The sequence below is a fragment of the Bombus pascuorum genome, chromosome 1 (genome assembly GCF_905332965.1).
Source record: "Bombus pascuorum chromosome 1, iyBomPasc1.1, whole genome shotgun sequence".
Taxonomy (NCBI): Eukaryota; Metazoa; Arthropoda; class Insecta; order Hymenoptera; family Apidae; genus Bombus; species Bombus pascuorum.
The window spans coordinates 28,184,625-28,201,707 of record NC_083488.1 but is presented as its reverse complement, the minus strand read 5'-3'; the positions used below and the strand labels follow the sequence as shown (position 1 = coordinate 28,201,707).

At 44.7% G+C, this 17,083-nt stretch overlaps 2 protein-coding genes and 1 pseudogene across 2 annotated transcripts in view; 1 reads left to right on the top strand and 2 right to left on the bottom strand.

The window, feature by feature from the left end:
- The window catches only part of LOC132909692 (uncharacterized), a 179,505-nt gene that overhangs the window by 49,191 nt on the left and 113,231 nt on the right, over nucleotides 1–17,083 (top strand). The window lies entirely within an intron of this gene.
- LOC132909500 (AT-rich interactive domain-containing protein 2-like) lies at nucleotides 3,070–4,992 on the bottom strand. Its single transcript, XM_060964365.1, has 2 exons — nucleotides 3,410–4,992; nucleotides 3,070–3,187 (listed from the first exon to the last, which is right to left on the bottom strand). The coding sequence occupies exon 1, from the start codon at nucleotides 4,961–4,963 to the stop codon at nucleotides 3,413–3,415; it is 1,551 nt and encodes a 516-aa protein (XP_060820348.1). The 5' UTR covers nucleotides 4,964–4,992; the 3' UTR covers nucleotides 3,070–3,187; nucleotides 3,410–3,412.
- Nucleotides 7,971–16,713, bottom strand: LOC132914488 (uncharacterized; annotated as a pseudogene).

Below are 17,083 nucleotides of genomic sequence, written 5' to 3'. Positions count from 1 at the left end.
CCGAAACTAGGTTTTTGCGATCAGTTATCCCATTATTTTGTCTCTGTTTTCGCTTTTTTCGATCGGACTATCGGTAATCCGAGGTAGTATCTACCCGACAATCCCATTATATCTCGCAGACTACACATCGATTAATACTGGCAGGAAGTTCGCTCAGACGTTGATCCGCACCTTAGTCACGCGTTACGCGCAGAAATTAGATGACACAGGCATCTTTTCATAACGGTATACATGTACCGCGCCAATAAGCCGAGGAGGCAGAAGGAAGGTATTGTCGCATTAGACGTCGCGCAAGAAAACGCATTACAACGAAACTAATAACGAATGTAACGGGACGCGTGTGCACGCTTCAACGTTGGCATTTTTTAATCTTGCGAGCTCGCAGGAAGATTGGACTCAAGTAGAACGAGCCATATCTCTTGTCTGATTGCAAGTGAAAGAAAATGCTAAGGAAAAAAAGGTGAATGGTTCATGGAGGACTGGCTCTTTAGGATCGTGTTTCTTTCGCAAGTGCAACGATGCGTGTCCATTTTATGACACGAAGCTAGAGCCCTTTCTTTCTAACGTACTTTGTTAGAAACTAGAAACGAATCTTTCTTTGCTCTTTTTTGCCCTCTTTCCTCTTATCCTTCCTTACCTTGAAATCGCTTGATATCTGTACGATTACGCGTATAAGTATTCTCCTCGCAGCATATCCTTCTTACGAATATTCTCAACAACCGTTTCGCTTCCTGCGTCGTTCAACGTGGCTCAACCTCTTCCTTTGTGTCACAGTCGCGTCGCAACGTGCCAAGGAAAAACGATAGCAAGAAGAGGATAGATCGCGCGTCGATTTCTTGCAGATCGAGCACGCGGCGATCGCCATAGCAGGATCTTAATCGGCGTGCAATGGATCTTCTTCCCTGCATTCTTCCTCCGTTCAATGTCCCATAGAAATCACGACGATCGTTGGATTACCGCGTCGAGATCGTCGTGGTTCCTGACCACGATTTTCCAGTTTTACCCTTTAAGATCGCGAAGAGAACAGGTGCGTCTTCCAGTTACAGAAACGCGTAGATCAGTAGCAGCGATTATGCATCGAGTTTATCCAGCGGTTGCATAAATTGCTTCACAAGCAAAACTTTCTTTTCGTTGGCAAGATTCGATTCGAACGGCCGTACACCGTCAGCGAAAAAAACAAGGCATAGCAAAGTTAATTAGTGAACGCGGGACCGCGGACGCGCGCTCCAATCGCGAAAACCGTTTTCCAAGCGGTTAACTCGTCTAACAATCGATAAATTCGCTTCGATTCTCCACGGTATCGCTTTCTATAGTCATCGTGACTATGAACAACGAACGTTCCAAGTATCTTTGTTCATCGAAAGACACGCGAAACGCATTTCGAAATTTCGAGATAAATATTTGTGTTCCTCGTGTTAACGTTTCGACGTTTTCGACGGTAGTCACGTATGCAAAAAGAAAAATAAGAAAACGATTGGTCGAATAATATCATACGGTTCTGAACAGAAAACTGCATATAACAGTTTTAGTACGTGCCATAATATCGTGTTCTTTTATTATCGTCGGTAACTGCGAACAAATTTTCTAAGATTACAAAATAATGGAAACCGGTTAGTGACGTCATGGTCGTTGAACTCGACTCGATGTCGACTACGATATTAAATTGCAAAAAACATATATCAGTATGCTAAAAGGCATATCTTTGACCTTGGAATTAAAGCTACCTTGGACTTACTTTGATGCTTTAATTTATAATCTTGTTGATTCCGATATCGACAAGCGTATTTCTTTCGACTTTCCCTTGATTTAATGTATTCTACCTCCTGGAACGCGCTTTGGAAACTGTATCGAATTAAACGACGGATCTCGCGATAAGATCGATTCAACAATAAAAACACCATTCCACATTAATTACCCTTCTCGTTCGTGCGGATCTGCGTTGCACGCGGCGCGAATTACATACTCCTCGCGCTTCTTAACGCGACGTTGCGTTCGTTTTTTTTATCGCGATACAAAAGGGAAAGTTCGGCTAGTCCGACGGTGTTGGTCAACCGGTCGCCTGCACGGTTAAATTGTGACAGGATGTTCGTAAGAGATTCCACGAGGGTCTTGCGTTTTGCTCGAGGAGAAAGTTGCAGCGGTGTTACGCTACTTTTTTTTTTTCTCCTCTCTGTCTTACCTTTTTTTAGCCGTGTAATATTACAGACTTCAAATAAATCGTTGATAAATGATTAATGCGTTATTTATCATTTATATATCGATGATCTGGTTCTCGCTAAACCGGCCGAAGAGGAATAATTTCATCTTCGTTCCTGTCACCATTTTACGGACGAGAATGTCTGCAAGTTTAAAAATAGACTACAAATCGGACAAAATTCAACGTACCGTAGAATTTAAAAGCAACAAACTCGTATCGACTTTATTTTTCTAGACGATCTCTCGACTCGAGTCGTTTGCTAGCGCCAACGGTCGGTACAAAGCGTTTAAAAAGCGGTCGCTCACGATCGAGATGAATGACGAAGTCGCGACGAGAGAACAGGATCGAGAAGATTCGGTCGTCGCGCCGTTCAGCGACATCGACACGACAAGGCTTGCGACGTCGTTGGCAATGGTGGCGGCAGGCCGATTTTGACAGTCGCGCGCTGTCTCCTCCATGATGAATGAACGACTCGCGGCTCGATCGACGTTATCGTAAATCTTCCCGACTCGGGGCTATTGTGAAGTCGCTCGTCATCCGTTTCGGTCTTGTCGCGCAAGCACACGCCGATCTCGAGCGAAGTGAGGTCAGATCGATATCGAGACTCAAGTCGACCGAACTCGATTTGAATTCCGATTAAGACCTCTTATAATGTTCGGAGATGTCGTACAGGCCAATGAAATCGACATGAACCGCGCGGTGCCCACGACGGAATGATTTCTTGCGTGTCTTCTTCTCTTGCGGTCGATCTTTACTTCTTTAATCTCTCTTCTCGATTTTTAACTAGTAAATTGAATTGGACAATGAAAATGAAATCGATAGGCGAAATTTAATATTAGCTATTTCATTGGAATGATATTGGAAGACAAATATAGGCATATATTCACGTGTTATTTATTTGCATCTTAATAATATAGAACATTAATGTTATTCTATCAATTACGTCTATTATGATGTCTAACCCCTCATCCCATAGTTGCTGTATTATACCTGTCAACCAAAACGATGAATTACAATTAATGATCAGCAATTATATCTTTGCTCGTGGAATACAAAAAGTGGTCATTAACACTCGCACGATCATCGTTTACATTATTCCTACGTATTTCTTATATATTCTGCGTCTCTAAATAAAAAAATCTACAATATCTACGGGTCGCGTCGGTACGAGTGTTAAATCGCTGGATTATTTCTCGAATCACGTGAACCTACATTTTAAAATACACGCGAGACCACTGACTCGGTCACACGCCCGCCCAACATTCTGCTTTGCATGGTGTCGACCATGCTCTCCTTTACTACGCGCATTGGTTCCTCTATTACCAAGTTGGCAGGTCTCACTGCTGTCAGAACTCTTGGGTTGTAGAACTGCATTTGAGGAACATTCACGTAGGGCATCATCTCCGGATCCGACATCATGAAAAAAGAGTTGGATGGCGAAACGACCACCTGTTCTCTGTAAGTTGGTACCACCGAAGCAATGTCCATGACTACTTCATTTTGCACTGGCGAAACGATGATTTCTTCCGCCACGGGCTTGACAACTTCCCGGGTGATCGTTTCGACGACTGGATCGCTTGACACCACCACAGATTCCTTGACCGAAACTGAAGGTTGTTGAACGATGTTCACGTTGGTTTGCGCTGGCAGAGGTTGAGCCGATTGGATAATCTCCGTGAATGACGAACTCGGCTGAGCAATCACGGTGGCGCTAGGTTGCCCCTGGATAAAGTTCAGAGTTTGAACAGGCTGTCCTGCTGGCTGGATGCTGAGAGTTTCGACAGATTGCGGTCCAGATTGGATGTTGAAGACTGCAGAATGTTGAGGATTGGGCTGGAAGCTGAGAGTTTCAACAGTTTGTGGTCCTGATTGAATATTCAGGAGCTGAGCTGGTTGGCCATTGGATTGAATACTAAGGGTTTCGACAGTTTGTGGGACGGACTGAATATTGAAATGTTTAGTTGGTTGTCCATTGGCTTGGATACTCAAGGTTTGAACTGGTTGTTGGATGCTGAGGGTTTCGACAGATTGTGCTCCAGATTGGATGTTGAGGACTGCAGACTGTTGAGGATTGGACTGGAAGCTGAGAGTTTCGACAGTTTGTGGTCCTGATTGAATATTCAGGAGCTGAGCTGGTTGGCCATTGGATTGAATACTAAGGGTTTCGACAGTTTGTGGGACGGACTGAATATTGAAATGTTTAGTTGGTTGTCCATTGGCTTGGATACTCAAAGTTTGAACTGGTTGTTGGATGCTGAGAGTTTCGACAGCTTGTGGTACGGATTGGATATTAAGAAGCTGGTTTGGTAGCCCATTGGCTTGAATACTGAAAGTTTGTGCAGGTTGTTGAATGCTGAGCGTTTCAACAGTTTGTGGTGCCGATTGGATGTTAAGAAGCTGAGCTGGTTGACCATTAGATTGAATGCTAATGGTTTCAGCAACCTGTGGCGCTGATTGAATGTTGAGGAGTTGAGCTGGTTGACCATTGGCTTGAATACTCAAGGTTTGGACAGATTCAGGCTGTTGGATACTTAGGGTCTGCATCGGTGGTTGGCCAGGCACCTGGATACTGTAGGTTTGACTTGGGAGGAGCGTCGGAGGCTGATTTAAATATAGCACCGACTTCTTAGATCTCTCCAGGTCCTTCACTTCTTCTTCCAACTTCAGAATCTCCTTTTCCAAAGTTTCTTCGGTCTTCGACGTTGGAACAGCCTGGGCTACTGCCAGGCCCGCAGCGAACAATGCGAATATTTTCTTCAGATGCATTTCTTCTGATTGTTCTTCGGTGTCGAACTGTGTCGATCTTGGCGATGAGACTGCTTTTTAAAGAGATCCTCGCTCTCATCAGGCACGTTTGACATTGAGATACCTCACGTAACGAAAACACGCACGAGCGCTAATACGCGAGATCGCGGCGTTATCAGGTCACGCAATGATACGCGTTTGGTACAAGTGTTATACAATACACAACTTTTGGAATTTATGTAACAAAAGAGGATATCTTTTACGTATTCTTTTATTTCTTTTCTCTTGTTGAATAATTGTTATCTCCTAGAGCCTCGGAACGTACCACTCTCCAGTTGCACATACGTGACATGTATATTCGCTATCCGTAAACAAGTGTTACGCAAACTTCGGTCTATACAAAAGTAAAATGCGGAACCTTGAAATTAAATTAAACGAGTTAATAGTTAATTTAGAAACAGTCGAAAAGAAATTAAAGTTGGAAGTATAATTCATCTTGCGATTAATTTCATTAAAATTTAATTATACGTGTTTCTATAACCACGTCGAACTTTAAAATTGCAGTAAAATTTGAAATTCGCTCTCGTAAACCAGAGCAGAACAAAGTAGAAACATTCGATCGTTCCTGAAACATCTTCTTCGATTTCCACTACTCACGACCACGAGTCTTTCCTAAAATCGTTTCACCTAATTCTATCTATTTATAGGTACCTTTGATTCAGATGGTAATCGTCTAACGTGGAACCGCCAGACACCAAGGTTAGAAGTTTCCGCTCTACCGGCTGTCGATCGATTCGAAACAGTCGTGCAACCCCCGATCGTAACTCGGCTGAAATCGCGTTCGACTCATCCCCGTCTCACAGATCATCCTTCTCTCCCTCTTTCAACCCCTCTGCTTCTCTCCGCGCAATTTCTTTCTCCGTAAGCAACGTTGGTATTTCCAGGACGCTGATATTAACGACACCCGGTAGATCGTAATTTTGTCACCCAACGGTAGAAAGAAGGAAGGGGTTGGCGGACTAAGAAGCGGCGCCGGCTAATTGCATGCATTTTTAACGGACGATACGTCGTAATCGGCGCTGCCGGTATGATGGAAACGCGAGCATAAAGCTTTACGCTCGCGGCACCCTGGGGAGAACGTTCGAGGGGTCTCGGCTCGACTGCGCCGTTTTTATTTTACCGTATGGTCCTGTGGAAAGGGTGAAACGGTAACTGCGATACTTACGACCGAGCAGAAATTCCTAAAGGGATCTTCTTTTTCTCGTTCTTCCTCTTTTTTCTTCCTGTTTTCGGCTGCGACGGCTTCTCGTTGGAGATTAGCGCAGACCGTCGACGTATCAATTGTTTTAAACGGATCCGAGGTTTTAATGAAAAGCAAAGCGGAGCGAGGGAACGTGAGATGGGATAACAAGGGTTATGGTAAATCGTTTTCTGGAAAATTTTGATGCTTTAAAGACCAGATGCTTTCTAGACCTTTTCAGAATTTGCTACTTTATATCTTCGATGTAGATGTTCGTTAAAATTCACATGCATTCAATTTACGAGGTTCCACGATCGGCAACGAACTATATAAATCGCGTCGCACCTATTCAAGGGGATTTAATGGACATTGATGTATCGACGATTCTGGACGGGCGTCCACGTGGCGTGATTAACGCCGACCTGTCCATACGGCCGAGAATAACGGCTCACGGCTTTCTGGTGTCCCCGCGGTGAGATACGCCCGGACCTCGTTCACCTCAGACGATCGCCTCTCGGTGTCGGCCTCTTTCGCGAGATACTCGTGTCGAGTCTTCGACTTATCGACCTTATTACGTCGCTGGCCTCCGGGCTACCGTCTGCGGATCTCTCCTTCAGACGAACAGATCTCCAGACCGGTTGCCGAGCTTCAGTTTCGCGACAACGGAAACAAACGATTCTTTCCTACTTTCGTTTGCGTAGATTATTATCGTTCGAACGTCGGTGACAGATTGTCAAAAACGATACTGGTAATCTGTTTGGAATAAAAAATAATCGGACAATCGCTCGGTACGGACGTTCGTCAGCTATAACGTGAGTCATCGTCGTTAAAACAACTTCCTGTTTCCGATTTCCAACCGATTCCAGAAAATCCAACGAGTCACTACCGCGCTGCCTCTCCTAAGACCCCTAACCGAGCGATCGCTCTGGCAAACGACACGTTTGACAAGTCTCGTTGCCGCTCGTTACTCCTCGTCGACTATGTCATTTGTCTCCGGAGAATAATCGACCAATCTCTCCGAGCTTCACGCGCGAAACAGAAAGAGGAAACGCGGAAGAACACGAAAGAAGAAGGAGGAAGAAGGACAGAGAGAGAAGAGAGTAATGGTGCTGCTGGTGCGCGGAGTCAACGAGAGGGCCGCAATTATGTAATCGCTGTGTCATTGCGTTTGAGTAATTCCATTAGCTAACGTACGAGAGAGCAAGTGAGGAAAAACGCACGTCGCGAGCTGTCGACCCCGAGCATTGTGCACTGGGGTCACGTTCTCACCTCCGGTAACTGCAAGGACCGCCATTTTTGCTCGCTCGCGCTCTTTCTCGGTCCTGTAGCGGTCGAGTCGATCGTTCAGGCGATTTTAACGCCTTGTCTGTCGAGTCACGGTGTGCACTGGATTCGAGTCATCGGGAGATCTCGACCTACGATGGTAAACCGAGTGATCGGTGCTATGTCGAATCGAAAAAGTTTGAATCGGCTAGGATTTTTGAGATTTGGATAATTTCAAAAATTCGACAGCGACGGATATCGAGGTTTCGATTAATAGAAAATGTTAATCGTCTAAATACAGTTATTTATAAAGTCGGATAATCTGCTGATGATCAAATATTAGCGTTACGATATAAATTATCTTCTATTCTCTCATGATCGTATCAGCTGAAAGTGAACTGTCTAAGAGTCGCAGACGTATAAACCGAAGCTAGAAAGGAAAGAAAGAGTCGTGTGGAAATCGGCGACTCGAATTCCACGGCGTGCACGATACAGACCCGCAACTACACGGTGTCCGCGATTAAATCAGTCGGCCGCGATGTCACCTCCGGCGCATGGTATGCGACGAAGGAATCCTTGACAGGAGGTCGCCGGATCCTCGTGCCCCCCCGTGGCGCATGAATCACCGCGACTCGCCTCGCCGTGTCTTGTCGCCCCTCGGCCAAGGTGACAGCTGTCAAGCGGCTGCTATACGGCACGGTGTACGCCGCGCCGTGTAGGAGGTGTACGCGTCCCCGCGTGAAATCCTCTCCTCTCCGTGAACATTCTGACCGACCACGGGCAACCATCCACTGGCGTAGACATCCGGAACACATTTTCCTGTCGTTTTACCAAACGTTATTTCTTCGGATTCAAAGATGAGCAGGAAAATTAACCTCTTAACGATATCACGGCGTCGTGTCTCGTATGTATCGTCCATCTAGCTGTTCTACTCGTGACGAATATTTTAAGCATTTCTGTCGGCATGTATCGAAAACAAGCGAGAAAGATTTTAAGGAATTCATATAATTGTGGAGCATGAAGTCGGTGGTGGTATAGAAAATCTTGGTAAGATCGTCTACAGCAAAAACAACTTTGCAGAAACCAGTATAGCTTAGAGAAAATATAGCGAAACGGGATCGATAAATAGCATTGAACCGCGATATGCATACAATACGCACTACACGACATTCTTGTTCCAGCATTCACGTTGCGAATACATTCGATGTAAAACCACGTTTCACTATTTAGCAATCGTACACATAACGTTTCAATAATACTCTTAAGGCACCTGCTGATCTCATACAAAACTTTGTGATTTCTTAATAACTATTCGAGTTTACCTCATTCTTCTACAAGTATCCTGATACTTACAACTTCAGCCGAATCTCCAAATCTAACAAAAACTTTCGAGTTTCAACTCGCAGTATATTTCTTTTCCAACTTTTTAAAATTCTTTTTCCTAGCTTTTTCGCGCCAAACTTGATCATAAGACACTGTCACCGCAACGCGCTTGATCCGATACAACTTTGCATGGACTCGCTTCTCCCGCATTCCTATCGCAGGTTCAGCGAGTATAGCACCGGTTCCCATGTCCGTATCTCGATCAGAAAACGACTACGCTCCGTATCTATAGATCGATTTGCGTAGCGCGCGATTACAAAAGTAAAGCAAAAGGATTACACCGATGAAACTAGTTCTTACACGAGGAACAAGTGGAAGAAGAAGAAGAGGAAGAAAAGGAGAGGAAGATGGTGGGGAAAGGTGAAAAATTTCCCAGGGCTCGTTAACATCCACCTGTGTTCTCGCGCCATTGCGTGTGCACGCGCGTGCACGCGGTTCGCCTTGACCCGCGCGAGCTACCTCCGAGGGATGCTCGTCGATCGTCTCAGACACAGTTGGGAATTAAGGTACTGGGTAAGTGACCATGCAGTTGATTACTTTCCTTTGTGTTCCCCTGTGACATTTTTATTTTCCAACGACACACGAAGGAGAAAGGCCATATCGACTGATACCTCTTAGCGATGAGATCAAGTACGTAAAAGTCGATTTAATTTTGTTCCTTTCAATGTTCATCCTTGATATCTTTAAGGCTCTTTAAGGCTCTTTAGATTCTTTAAGGTCATTCCACGGTAAAGGATACCGATCAACCTGCCTTGATACGTCAAGAATATGTAGAGGACTTGTGTAGAGGATATTTGATCGAGAGATTTATTAGACGAGATTGCTCGTTGTTGAAACTGTCGAGTATATTTAAAATAATTAAATAAATTAGTATACAGAAGATATTTGCTCAGATGCTCGTACAATAAGTCGCAAACTAAACTCGTTGATAACTACTCGATAGATGCTCGATAGATACTCGTAGATACTGATCGATAATTGTTACTAATCCGCACCACCGACTGATAGCTGGTTGATAACTGATAGACACTGACTGATAACCGAACTGCTTACAATCGTCCGTTTATCTATACTGATCAGGGGAGAGTCGGAAAATTCAAATTCGTCTTTGTTCGACGGTTGCACGTAGCAGCGACTTTGTTTTACCCGGAGTTTATTTATTAATACATTGTGTGTATCCTAACGATATTGTTACTCCGAGGCAAAACAACAATATGATATAAATTGTCCTCTGCTCACGTGCCGCTACAAGTACTGTACAAAACTCTAAAGCGGTAGAGGCTGAAATGTTTTCTCGAATCTTCTTAGACACGCGTATTAGAAACCTGAATTTCGCTAGATAGAGCTATTCTACGACAACTTGGTGTTTAAGTACCAGATCTAACGCGGCAAAATGTCAAAGCTTCCCGTTATCGCGATCCTGGTTCCCCGTGAACAATGTACCATAAAGGCGTTTTGCGGCAGGAGGCTAGTAGGACAGGTCAGGGTACAGAAACGATCGGACACGTCCATGGTGCTCGTAGGACAATCCGTTAGCCGCGTTGCCCCCATCGAATCGTCCGTGATCCGAAACGTCCCTCGAATGTACCTCGCTCGACCGACGTACGAGTCTCTCTTTTCCCTCCCGACAATGGCCGTTTTTACACGTGGCGTTGGCATCGTGACTGGCGTTAGGTGTTGCCGCGTCTATCACGCTCGCGTACACGCTGCCAGCCGGTAATTTAGCGGCGAGTCTACGTCGATTTCTCCGACCGATAAAGCCACGCGAGAGAAAGAGGCGACAAGGGAGGATCGTCCTGGCGAATAATTCAGGGTCGACTCTATTTTCAAATTGACGGAGAGAAAGAGAGAGAGGGAGAGAGAGAAACTTGTATCTGGACGTTTGAATCGACCGCGCGACGGATGAGTCTTCAGCGCCATCGTTTCCATGCGATTCGAGGTAATGACAGAAACGAAACCGAAGCGTTCTCGAGTTTTGTTGCTGTTTGCGCGGCTCTTGTTCTTTGTGCTTTTAATATTTGTGTTTTAACATATCGTTTTGTTATTTCTCTTTGTTCCCGGCGATGGTTTCAGAGGGTTTCAGGGGATTCAGAGATCTTTTTGATTTCCGATATGACGCACGAGAAAGACTTCCTGAAAAGTCGAGCTTTTCGAAAAGTATCCGATAGATTGATCGGTTGGCAGCTTTTGTGTCTCCGCTGCGGAACGAAACGATGAAATCGTGCAGCGATTGTTCACAATTGGCAACTGGCGTGTCTCTGCACCGAGAGATGACCCTGCCATTCTGTAGAAAGCAAGTATGTCATTTCATCACGAAACCCTCTACTGCTGCACCGATTGTTTTCCGTGTCACTGTCGTTCGGTCACTTCCTTTTACGTGACTTCGTGACACTCGCTTCGGGACTTGTTCTCCCCGTGTCCGAGTCGCTTGACCAAGTGCGACGATCTCGTGACATTTCGTCCACATAAATTACTTCTGGATGAACGAGGACTGTTAGACCCGTACAATTTCGCGGAGGAATTCGAAATACGATTCGTTACAAGGCTGAAAAACTCGTGTATAAAGATAATGTGACTTGCATTAACCTATGCGCTGCGTTAAAGAATACAAGCAAGTTGCAATTGAATCGTTAACACACCGCGAACAACGGATTGCCAGAAGAAAGCACTAAACCGGCCAATTACGTTCACACCGTATTCGCTAGAAAGCAACAGTATCGTATAATACCCTTCAAACGTGTCAGAACGTTCCTCTCCATTAACACACCGTCCTCGAAACACGTCAGGATACCCAGGAACAGAAAGCAGTAAGTTCAGACAAAGGAAAGCTCTACGACCGTTGGTCACGCCAATTTTACGCACGATCGCGACCAGTACCGCCATTACGTGCTCTTTGACAGCTATTATCCGATCGACATTCTTGCGATCGTCGCACCATTTCGTCTCGTTATTGTCAGTTTCCCAATAGCCGGCGATGATTAACACGTTCAGGTATTCGAACGTACGTAAACGCTTTGACAGGCAATTAAATTTCTCACACATGCATAAAAATCCTACTTACAAGTAAAGTTACCTCGCTGTTAGACTCAGTCTTTTAAAACGATGTTTTATGCAGCAGAATTTAAGTACACATGTAGATACGAAGTTAATGATACGCTGTATATTCTGTGGTTAAAAGATAGCGTAATTTATAAAACGCGTAGTTTCAATACGCTATCGAAAGTAGCTTTTTTATTATTTCTCGCATTGTCTATCGCAGGCTTGAAACAATGGCGACGTCAAAATCGCTCGAGCGAATCGTCCTGTCTCGTGACTAGCGCTCGTCGTCGATCGCGCCTCTTCGTGACCTCTTCGATTCAACCGCGCGAATACAATTTAATAATTCCCACTAGCTGTGCCTGGTCAGCTGCTTTTTTCCTCCGTCGTAACATCTTCGAAGATACCCTTTAGCCTCGATCTTCTCGGCCGTATTTCGATCGAGTCGATCATTCGGTTCGCGCCGCTTGCGTCACACGGAGAAACCGCGATTACAGGAATAATCGATTAAGGACCTATCGGAGAAATTTATTGGATGATCGATCGACGTTGTCGAAATGCAATCGAGAAAGAAAACGAACTTTTAAATATTTCGAATTCAGCATTTGGCATTTTCAGCATCAGGTGCAATGTTCAAAGTAACGATTTCTATTCTTCCAAAAGGAATCTCATTGTTTCGAAAGACATCTTCAAAAACCGACGACACTCCCAGAGCAAACATTCAAACACTGTGTCGAAGAAAATCTCTGAAAAAAAAATGAAAACTTCGAGATCATCTCTCCAGGAGGTTTGTCGAAACTGTCGCTTTTTCAAGGGTTTTAACACAGTCTCTCGTTAACGATATATCGTACGAGCGTCGTTCGACGAAACGTCGACGAGCAACGGAGAAAGTATCCTTTCAGGCGGCCGTGTGACTCCCTTTCTTTCGCTGTCCGGACCTCAATGGCCCGGAACGTGAGAGAGCAACCAGTCGACAATGTTTACGGCAGTCGCGTTTACGGCCGATTTTCCAGCGACGTCGTAAACGTATAACCTGCTGCTCGCTCCTGTACAGGGTCCATAAAACCGGCGACACGATCGATGTTCGTGAATTTCGCGATGCTGCTCGTGGGAACCTGACACTTCGATGTTCCAAAGTGGATCCGCGAAGAGATGCTAGTTGAGACCCGTTCGATTTCGAACGAATTGATGGCAGAATTTAGAAAGTTGTTGGGTGTCATCGATAAAAGATCGATAGTTCAATTGGTAGAATGAGATTTTGCAAAGGGTCGTGATCAAAGTGGAAGAGAGCACGTGTCGATGTTTCCGTAGCGAAAGAAAAATAATTTTGTAGTTGCGTGTAAGAGAGGGATGTTTATAGTATGTTTGTTAGTATCTTCTCAGTTGGTTAGTTAACTAAGAAAGTTACGCTTTCCAACGCTCTTTAACATACGCAAAAACCTTGCGCAAATGGGATAATTCAATCTCAGGATTGTAACGACTTCTGAATTCCTCTCCTTAACTCATTGATCTCGTTTAACCTTCATCAAATTACTGCTCTAATCTCGCATATCATTGAATGCACGTTGATTGTCTTGAACGTCCAATAAAATTGTAATTTTCGCGTTTTATCTTCTACATCTTCGTCGACGGAAACGGAGGTTTTATCGTAACGTACAGTTCCCTGTTCATCGTGAATATCGTTACATTATCTGAGTTACCCACTGTTAGAAATTAAAATTTCTAAGGAAAGAAGAAGGAAACGAAACATCTTTTATCTGGAACAAAAATTTCATCGATGTAAAATGATCGTAGTTGAATGAACGAATCGTCGATGCAAAGATAGCAAGAAAAATATCATGCGTCATCGTGGAGACGCGATACGATTATAACGATCTCGATTATTACCAGAGAGCATTTGCGTGCAGAAAACGATCGATTTCTACGACGACGACGTCACTCGGTTGTATGTCACCAAAGTCGGTCGAACGTCGATAGTCACTTAGCGGTTCATCAGAAGCCGCTAATCTTAATTCGCTTATCGAATTATTCGTGGGTCCTGCCAATGGAGATGTCTCGCGCTCGAGAGATAATCCGGTCGATATGGTAATTCGATGGAAGACACGTCGCGTCGAAACCCTCCTGTTTCTTTGCTGCCGCTGCATCGCACTATCCACCGACGTTGCTTTCCGTACAACTTTGTTTTACGTTCCTTGGGACAACAAGAAGCTTCTGTAAAGCGACGATAAAATATTTCCATTTATGCTGTTACAGATGGTTTCAAACGATATGATACGATACGATGGTTTCGCACAATTTTATAAAAATAACATAATAAATCGTAGTAGTTAATCTCTCGAGCACCAAATGTTTCTTATGCTACGGACAAAATTTCTGTCTATCGGCTATCTCTTCTGATCTTGTAAAGATATATAATACGTTAAAAATAGGACGAGTTTTATCAAAAACATCCGTCGTTTAATTAGTTAATTCTACGCGACATCCAGTGCCACTTGGGAATCCACGAATTGACGAGGATTTACAAGCGGCGAAGATTTGTCCACGACGATGCGAGATAAGAGGTCGTCGACCATAGTACAGTGGAAGATTCGCGTTCGATAGCGGTCCAGGGAGCGGTCTTTCCTCGTCTCCGGGGATCGCGGATATATTCCTCCGCCGCATCTACTTTGCACTGTCTCCGCGTAATCTCCATCAAGCCATAAGTCTCTGCCTCGGTCCCGTCTCGCGAAATGACCGGTATTTATCTCGGCGTAAACGCGATCGCCGCGTTTAATTGCCGGATTTGATGCAGATGCGGTCGTGTAACGAGCCGCCAGCCTCTCTAACGAGCGCGTTCTCGATCGCGATCGCGATCCGCTCGCTTTCCACCGCGCCGCTCGCTTTTCTTCCCCTTCTCTGCCTCTATTCCCGTAGCCCGCGTACGCTTTCTACATAGTTGGCCATACGATTTCGAATGTCACGCGATACAGCTCCCCCTCCGATGCGAGCTCTCTTCTGGTTAATTCACCGTTCGTCGATCGCCGCGTGTCGATACGTCCCCGTTAATTGAGATCGATGCGAGATGGATTCGTCATGATAAATAGCATTCGCGGTACTGATAGCCTTTTTTCTAACTTTTGTTTTCTCAGTGGCGTGCTTCTCAGAGATCGATGCGTGTTACTCTAGATTCGAGCAGATTTACTTGGCGATACTGATTAAACATCTATTGAGAATTGTATTTTTCTTTTTTTTTTTTTTTTTTTTTTTGTTGGTTACGTAGATCAGACGGTTGCTTTGACATTGAGATCTTACGCGGGTTTGATACAGGTTTCAGGGAGTTTGCGTTTTTTTTTTTTGTCGCTCGTATTCGAAATTAACACCTTGACGGTGTCACGTAAGAGACACAAGAAATCACGAAAATGATAGATCGCCGGTGATCTTCTCGCGTCGCAGTTAGAACGTTTCACAAATAAGGTGAAGAAATTGAACTTTGTATATGGTAATAGAATTTATTATACAAATCCAACAGAGTGACGGTTCAAAGCGTTACGACAGATGATCTCGAGCGCTTATTTTGGAGGGTTTTTATACTGAGGTTTTAGTTCCTCTGGAGGGGTTGTCGTCTGGTGTACGTCAGAACTGGCTATTCCGTTACTATTTGGTTATTGTTTCGATGGCTGTGGCATGCATGGTGTTTAGCCAATCCTATTACTGTCTCTGAGCGTGTGACAACGACGACGCCGAAATCACATGTGGATCAGGAACGTCACAGTATTTAGCACAGTGCACCGTTTGATGCACCAATGACCACCGTGGCGTCACAGGAGAAACCGTCATATATGACCAACGTGGTCGTCAAAGTGTTAAAGATCGCAAATTGGAGATTGTGAATTGGCGGTATTAGGGGATCGTGCTATTAGAAGTATTTAAACGTTTCCTTTTAATTTGATGTAAGCAAGAAATCTATCTGAAGTTCCTCTGGAATGGGATAGCATTTCGTTTTATCCAGACTTGTAAGTTTAGAGAATCTGACGAGTCTAATCTCCAAGCCCTGAACGCATGTGACGGGTGAACGCCCTCGGTCGCGCATAGTGCCATATCCACTGAACCAGAAGATCTCAAAGATTCAACGGAGACCGTGCGAAAATCGACGTTCGTGGGAAAGGAAATGCCGATTCTCCGTTTTACCAATGTTCTAACATTATCCACCGATACTCGAGTAGATGCCACGGGAGGCTAGTGATCACGCTGGACTGATCGAACGACCACGATTCGATTCTCTATGCTGAGTCAACGTAGTAAATCCCACCGTGGGGGGCTAACAACGACGAAATTCCAAACTTGCCAGTTAATTCGCCACGGCCACGTTTAATTGTCCGGATATAATTGAACCGGTAGCGTCCAACGTCGACGGGCCGATGTCACTTGATCGCTGACATGATTTACCACGCACGTGCGATTCGTGCAATTCCAAAGAAATTCGAGAATGGAATAGCGATATTCAAACGAGAAATCGATGTTCCGTGAGATTTTATCGATTCCACCGATACTGATACATAATTAAACGACCCGTTAGACGAGTCGGTACGTGCTTCCTATCTGGAGTTTCTAACTCTTTCAGGATTTCTTTTAACCCTGATATTTTCTACAAATAACGTACTTTAGAAAATATGACGGATATCATTTGACGATTGACATTTACAGCCTAAAAATGCCTAAGCAACGAAACTTCGCGTAGCAAGGAAAGCTTTCCTCTCGCCGCTCCTAACTCGGCATAACATAATCACAGTCAATTACTGCCTTTCTCCCGACACTCCCATAATCCGCAACCAGAACCCAGATAACCGGAAAACCTAGCTACCGGTATGAGTCACTGCTGCGATTCTCCAAGATCAGCGCGAGACCTCGATTCTCCATCATTGGCCGACGATGACACAGCTGGCCAGCATAACCGTATTTTGCCCTCGGACTTACGCATGCTTGAGCACGCAAAATGCGGCTCGATGATCCTCCTCTTAATCACGGAATCGTCTCACCGATCAACCTCTCTCCCATCTTCTACGTATTTCTTCTTCTTTTTTCATTTTTCCTCGCCGCAAGCAGGTTGTATCGATGAACGAATTGTGCATAGTCGGGCCACTGTCTTATCTCGTCTCGTTGAATCACTCGATGCCGGTCAGTTGCACTTCGGAGGATTCGTCTCGCGTTTATTCGCATAAACTCTAAATCATTTTTCTTCT

Bases quoted from the DNA above. Each gene is read 5' to 3' on its own strand.
- LOC132909500 (XM_060964365.1), bottom strand. From the start codon at position 4,963: ATGCATCTGAAGAAAATATTCGCATTGTTCGCTGCGGGCCTGGCAGTA.